The sequence below is a fragment of the Nerophis lumbriciformis genome, linkage group LG29 (assembly GCF_033978685.3).
Source record: "Nerophis lumbriciformis linkage group LG29, RoL_Nlum_v2.1, whole genome shotgun sequence".
Taxonomy (NCBI): Eukaryota; Metazoa; Chordata; class Actinopteri; order Syngnathiformes; family Syngnathidae; genus Nerophis; species Nerophis lumbriciformis.
The window spans coordinates 18,164,142-18,171,874 of NC_084576.2; the positions used below are offsets into that span (position 1 = coordinate 18,164,142).

Below are 7,733 nucleotides of genomic sequence, written 5' to 3' on the forward strand. Positions count from 1 at the left end.
TATTTATAGCTAGAATTCACTGAAAGTCAAGTATTTCTTATATATATATATATATATATATATATATATATATATATATCCATCCATCCATCCATTTCCTACCACTTATTCCCTTCGGGGTCGCGGGGATATATATATATATATATATATATATATATATGAAATACTTGACTTGGGGAATTCTAGCTGTAAATATACTCCTCCCCTCTTAACCATGCCCCCAACCACGCCCCCCGCCCCCACCTCCCGAAATTGGAGGTCTCAAGGTTGGCAAGTATGTATTATTCTAACTGATCTTTTTTGTATCACGGTTAGCGAATGTAGCGCACATTTGTAGTTATTTCCCCATATTTCTGCACAATAACTCAGATATGGTAACACTAGCGAGCAGCAGAGAATATGAAGTGATTTTTGGCCCAGGACGTATTTTGCTTTATTCATTATTGAAATGTTTTTTGCCAACTTAATAAATAATAATACATTCAAATTGATCAGTAACATTAACTCAGGAACACAAAATATAAAACACTTTAACCAAAAAAACAAAAATGAACAAAAATATTTGTGCTAATTTTTTTAATAATCGAAATGAAGAAGTCAAGATAAATGGCTTCGATGAGCATGTTTTGTAGTGCACAGGTTTTCGAAGCGGGGTTTGAAGCATCATACTGATAAAACATGTTCCCAGCATTCATAAAAGTTTAAGTATGCAGGGAGCCACTTAAATACTTCATCAATCAAATCAAAGTTTACTTATATAGTCCTTAATCACAAATGCAATACTTTTTGTGCACTTTTTGGGGAGTTTTGCCTATCATTCACAATCCCTAGGTAACACATATTTTTCTTTTTTATGCAATCCAAACGGAATTGGCTAACATTGCAGCTAATTTCGCCCATAAAGCCCTCTAAAAACATCCCAAAACCGGCATACTTAATTTATCTCGGGACCTGAATATTAACCAAGTATTAGCGATATTGTTATTATAAGCGATAATGCAGACAAACAATTTTTAGCACAGTGATCAGAGCTAACCTACTTATATTGCTATATTGACTAACTTGAGCCAGTGAGCTGCTGCATCGCCTCTGAGTTGGTGAAAGTTAATTGTAGATGATAAATCATGCCTCTCACCTCTATAGTAGAAGGTTGTGGACATAAACGAAGAAGTTGGTCAACTTTGACATTCAACTTAGACCTGGAGATGGCGAGAAAGGCACAAAAAGACGCTCGTTTGCGGAACTTTTTTTTTTAACACTTTGTGAGGATTATGTTTAATTCTTCATCTAAAGGGAAGATATAAACATCCCATCAGTCAGCATCCCAGTGAGAGCAGACATTATACAGTGAGTGATTGTTTTATTATGTTTGTAGTTTGTATATCTTGTTCAGCACCAAGCAATACTGCTACCGGTACTTGATGCTTAGTGTTTGTTGTTGAAGGGAAAAGCGGACGTTGTGATGCGCCTGTGAAAGTAATACGCCGCCATATGCTTAGAATGAGCAAAGTAAGTGTTATTATGAATGTGCCTGTTGCTACATTACATGCATGCTTATAGCATGTATATACAATAATAATGGATGTTTTTGGATGTTTTTTTGAGCGCTTTATAGGCGGTATAGAGAGAACTCCCATTGGGTCTGTTGTTAACTGACTTTTGCTAACGTTCATTTACAATTAGAATACATGAAAAAAAGAAAAATGTGTTCTTGTCTTACATAAGAATTGTGAATTATGACAAAATCCCTCCCCAAAAAGTGCAGTTCCCCTTTAAGATGTGAAAACATTGAAGAATCAAGCTTTTATTGCAGTGATTCTAAAATGGTGTACCATCTAGTACAGACCTGGGCAAAATAAGGCCCGGGGGCCACATGCGGCCCATTGAGCTTTTCAATCAGGCCTGCTGGACATTCCCAAATAATTTGTTTAGATCTTTAAGATGGAAACTGTAGCTGCATTATGATGTGCAGTGATTTTTTCAAATTACCGGAAGTCTTGAACTACACAAAATATGTCAATGGTTGGAATCTTCGCTTTTGCATTATATACAAGTTATTATGGTAATCTAAGTCACAGCAGCTCAGACGAGGCACCAAGCAGTGTGTTCATATTTCGCTGTGTTTGTTGCATTTTTGTTGTGTTTCGCTTGATTGTAAATAATGTCTATCGAGAGGGGGAGTGACGTTCATATGTTGTCAATATTCAGTGTTTTATCGTTGATAGTTAATATTGTAAATCCCACATTCTTTATTTTCATGTACATTCTGGGTGTCTCATTCAGTAAAAAAAAAGTTAAAATTCCAGTCCGTATTTTAAGGTGGTCTGTCATAACGTTTTTATTTCAGATATACCAGACCCCAGACACATTTTTTTCTCTAAATTTGGCCCCCGAGTCAAAATAATTGCCCAAGCCTGACCTAGTGGTACGCCAAATAATTAATTCATTAAATATTCAAACACAGTGTTACTGTTCAAACTGTGTGTAATGTTACAGTGGCCAAAAATATTTATTATACTTGTTAAATAAAACCTCTGCCTTGTTTTTAACGAATACTTGGGCCTACTACGCTACTGTTTTTTATTGGTGACCATTATGGTTGTTCCAAGTGTTTTCTGAGGTCGTACTCAGTGAAAAAAGTTTTAGAGAACCACTGCTTTATTGTGGTAGCAAGATTATAACGAACCATCCTGTAGTTGCTGAGATGAATGTTAAATCCTTCTTCACGAAAGCGTTACAGGATGTTTGTTTCTTTAGATGCAGCATCAGTTGGACAGAAGCATATCCAGAGAGCTGAACAAAGGTGAGTGGAAACACATCACATTGTCTCTAACAGGTGTCAAACTTGTTTTCATTGAGGGCCACATTGCAGTTATGGCTTGTAAGTAGGGCTGCGAATCTTTGGGTGTCCCACGATTTGATTCAATATCGATTCTTGGGGTCACGATCAGATTATGAATCGATTTTTTCGATTCAACGCGATTCTCAATTAAAAAATGATATTTTTCCGATTCAAAAGGATTCTCTATTCATTCAATACATAGGATTTCAGCAGGATCTACCCCAGTCTGCTGACATGCAAGTAGAGTAGTAGATTTTTGTAAAAAGCTTTTATAATTGTAAAGGACAATGTTTTATCAACTGATTGCAATAATGTAAATTTGTTTTAACTATTAATTGAACCAAAAATATGACTTATTTTATCTTTGTGAAAATATTGGACACAATGTGTTGTCAAGCTTATGAGATGCGATGCAAGTGTAAGCCACTGTGACACTATTGTTAATTTTTATTTTTTTTATAAATGTCTAATGATAATGTCAATGAGGGCTTTTTAATCACTGCTATGTTGAAATTGTAACTAATATTGATACTGTTGTTGATAATATTCATTTTTATTTCACTACTTTTGGATTGTTCTGTGTCGTGTTTGTGTCTCCTCTCAATTGCTCTGTTTATTGCCGTTCTGAGTGTTGCTGGGTCGGGTTTGGTTTTGGAATTGGATTGCATTGTTATGCTGTGTATTGTTTTGTTGGATTGATTAATAAAAAAAAAAATTTAAATAGATTTTTGAAAAAAGAGAATCGATACTGAATCGTACAACGTGAGAATGGCGATTTGAATTTGAATCTATTTTTTTCCACACCCCTACTTGTAACAGTTAATTATATATTAATATTATTATAATATGATAATAAATGAAAATAAGCATCCCCCATGATTGTATTACACAATTGCCTATGCATTTGATTATTATGTATATTTTTACATACACACTAAGAAAGTATGTAGATATTGTGGTAAACAAAAAATGGCAGTGAAGTCATCATAATTTTACTGTAAAATGTACTGTATTTCTTATAGAATTTTATTGTAAATGGAAAAACAGTACAACTATTTTTTACAGTAAAATTCTAGTGACTGAGCTGCTTTTTTTTTAATTGTAAAATGTATTGTCATTTTCTACAGTGTACAATTTGATGGATAACTTGCTTTGAAATCATAAGCAGATACAGTATTTAAATATTTATCTTAACAAAAACTATTTTTGGAATGTATAGTAATATAATATTTGATGCAATATTGGATAATATTAAAGTTTAAAATATATGTATTGATGTATTGTTTCTATCAAAATGGAGATAGAAAGAATAAGTGCCTTGTTAATGCCTATTATTTCCAGGCGTTATAAAATGATGTAGCGGGCCAAATCTGGCCCCCAGGCTTTGAGTTAGACACCTGTGGTCTATGCTGTAACTTTGGTGTGGGTGTGTGTATGTGACCGCAGTCTCTCCCCTCCCCACACATAGCCTCAGCGGAACTTGACGTCTCCTTGGCCCGCATGTCTCCAGTGGGCTCTGCCTCCAGGGTGGAGTTGGATCCTGTTAGCAGAGCAAAACAGCAGTACTTGGAGGTCCTGAAGAAGAACCATGAGATCTGAAGAACCACTAGAGACAGTCCCCAGCAGTAGAACCTGGAGGTAGACAAAGAACGTCCACATTTTACCGGCACAAGTCGACTGACCTCAAAGGGGGTTGTTTATATACGAGCACAACGCACTTAAGCACTCAGGAAGTGATCGCACTGATCGGCCAGACTCTCAGATACACTCACACAATCTGATGGAATCCATAAATATCAGTCATTAAGATATTAGATTGAAGATGTATCTAGTGGCTGATCAGTGCATGTACACTACAGTGTGTACACATATTCTGTATTGCTTTATGAAACGGAATCCTAGCATTTTTTGTCACTATTCCGGTTTAATCATCAACACAGTATTCACAGGTCTCATTTCTAATTCTGCTTTGATTCATTGACCCCGAAGTTCCACTGAATGCGGACCGGCCGCAGACCGGCTTCACCGCGGGAGGGCGCCGCCATTTAACCGTCTAACAATCCCCGCCGCAGTTCTGTCTTGCAGAGAAATAGCGCTGCCTTTTACGAGATCTGGCGAATCCGCGCATAATCACGTGATAAGGGAGGTCAGCGTTTCCCCTTAATGTAATTGAATGTGACACACCGCCACACCTTGAAAACAAGTTTTTTTTTTAGTTGAAGACAAAATAAAGTAATATAATGTATTGTAACTCCCAGAAGGAATCACACAAAGTCCGACACTATTTTTAACTTTTATTACCAATCTTATGATAATAAACAGCACAATTCCAACAAGGTTTACCTCCCGCGCAAACACTTCCCCGGACACACAACAACACTTCCTCATCTTTTGCCAATCACCTTTCAGGCACGGACGGTGTGTTTGCAAACATGGGAAAAAGTGTGAAATACGATCCGCCTTGAAAATGGGGAATTTTATTTTGAAAGTAGACCTGATACTATATATTGTGTTTGTGCATGACTTCCTGTCCAGCACTAGCAGATTTTAGCTGAATTGAACGGATTTGTTGCGGCGTATACTTAGTGCTAGAATGCGGAACGGCAACGGCAAGTCGGTGACGTTCTGCGGGCGGTGGAAATTGACGTATGGACTTGAATAAAAACGGAAAGAGTGCGCTGGCGCACATGTGCCAGGCCGCGACTGTACCGCATTCAGTGGAAATCCGGGGGTTCTTCAATATATATTTAGCCTTGTTTGGGACGTGCCATCAAATGGTGAAATATTGTTTTAGGTAAATGTATGTGCGTTTTTAAAGGTACTTTTGAAAGTGTTATGTTTTTATGTATAAACTAAACAAAAAAGCTGGATTTTCAGCTTAGACTTAAACTTTTATACATTTTTGCACGACTGTCCAACCACATGTTGTCTCTGCTGCTGGCTAATGGATTGTAGTTAAAAAATACTGATTAAAATATTAATGATATGGGAATACAGCATCATTATGCATACTGTATATCTAAAGAAGCCTGTAAATAAAACTGTAAAACCCCAATCTTGAACTGACAAAGCCAATAAAATGATTATTTAGATATACGGTACTCACTTTTTTTAAATGTTAGTTTCATTATTATTAATGAGTGGAGGGGGTGTGATTTACATTATTTTGCATAATTGTTTGTAATTTAAATACTTTACCTTGTATGCGCATGTATTTTTTTGAAGAGTAGAACTGTCAAACAATAATTTTTTAATAAGATTAATCACACTTTTGAATTTTGACTAGTTGCAGTAATTTACTTGCTATTTTGACACAAATGCAATTTGATTTGATTTGATTTTAAAACATACCTAATTTTTTTAAATGTTGTATTTGAATTCACGTCATTTATTTGCTCAAAACTTCGTAAAAGTGTATGTATGAGTGTGTGCATATATATATATATATATATATATATATATATATATATATATATGCAATTTCCAATGCCAACAAAAAAATTTACTCAAAACACGCTCCAACGTAGTATTAGTAGTTTATTTTGGCCTTGTTAAAAACAAAGCCAAATATATATTTTTTTTTTTAATTTTTTTTTTTAAAGGAAATAATCTTAAAAACATTACAGTAAAGTACAGAAATAGAAAAAAATATTTCACAATGGAAACACATAAAAAATTAAAACAATACGCAATGGTTAGGGTTTTTCATATCCAAAAAGGAGTGGGGAAAAAGTGAAACGTATTTACTCCCACACTTTATTTTTATTTAAATAACTAGCTTTCTTATCATCATTACTTTTATATACTATAATTAATTTACCGGTCTTATTACAATATATTATCAATAATCTTTTACCCACTTTACTCACTTTTCTTTGACACAAAAATACAGTACATACATACAATATACACATATATAGTCACATGAATACAAATACTAATACAACGTAGGTTAAGTAAGGCCCTCCTTTGTACGTTGGCTTTGCGATTGACATGATACTGATTAGCATTAGCAATTGTACGTGGCGATTTCAAATTTGTTCATGAAAACTACGACTAAGATACACGTTACAATCAAACAGCTGGTGCTTAAAAAGTACAGCACTTACAGTTTTAACACTTTTTAGGGCGCAACAAAAGACTAGATATAGCAAGGTGTTCAACTTGCAAATGTGATTGCCACTTAATGTTATACTTGAAAAGACTCAGAAATGTGTAATAAAACAAGATACAACAACTGGATATTAGTTATCATAATAAATTCATCTTTAAATGTTGCAATAAAAAAAATTGATTTTATTAGCAGAAAAAATATTTATTAACAAAGTACAGAAAATTAATACTGTTGTGTACCTGGAACCGGGAATTGGCACCGTATCGGTTCAAATGTATACAGTACCTATACGTTGAAAACACTCATAAAAAAAAAAATCATATGGTTGTTAAGAGAACATAAATATTTACAAGATGGCCTGAATGAATGATTAGTTTATAACATGATCCAGATTGCAGGTGTTTCGTTCGCTCTATTAGGGGAAAAAGCATATTTCCATCAATATTTCATGCAGTATCTTATCCGCCCCTCATTAGTCATATTTTGATATATATCCCTGTGCACAAACACTGTAAAAGCATGAACGTATGCGGCGGTTAGGAAACTATTCCCCTCACTTATTCAAATGAGACAACGTGCGTCTGTTCCTGGCTTTGATCCACCCCCGTGTGCGTCAGCCTCAAATGTTAGATATTCAAATGTGGTCACATTTTATTTTGGTTTGCTTTCCAGCGGATGGGCACATCTGACAGGCTGACTATTAAATGTTATTATTTCTCTCCCCCTTCCCCAATCGATGCCACTTCATAGACGTGAGAAACGCAAAGCTTGTTTTGA

At 35.1% G+C, this 7,733-nt stretch overlaps 1 protein-coding gene across 10 annotated transcripts in view; it reads left to right on the forward strand.

Moving 5' to 3' along the window:
• ankrd26 (ankyrin repeat domain containing 26) overlaps positions 1-5,761 on the forward strand; it is a 77,160-nt gene extending 71,399 nt beyond the window's left edge. For all 10 annotated transcript variants that reach the window (XM_061924888.1, XM_061924885.1, XM_061924889.1 and 7 more), the window contains 2 exons: positions 2,758-2,803; positions 4,311-5,761. In XM_061924888.1, the coding sequence (XP_061780872.1) occupies positions 2,758-2,803; positions 4,311-4,441 (177 nt within the window). In that variant the 3' untranslated portion in view covers positions 4,442-5,761. The remainder of the gene's footprint in view (positions 1-2,757; positions 2,804-4,310) is intronic.
• The last annotated feature ends 1,972 nt before the right edge of the window (positions 5,762-7,733 follow it).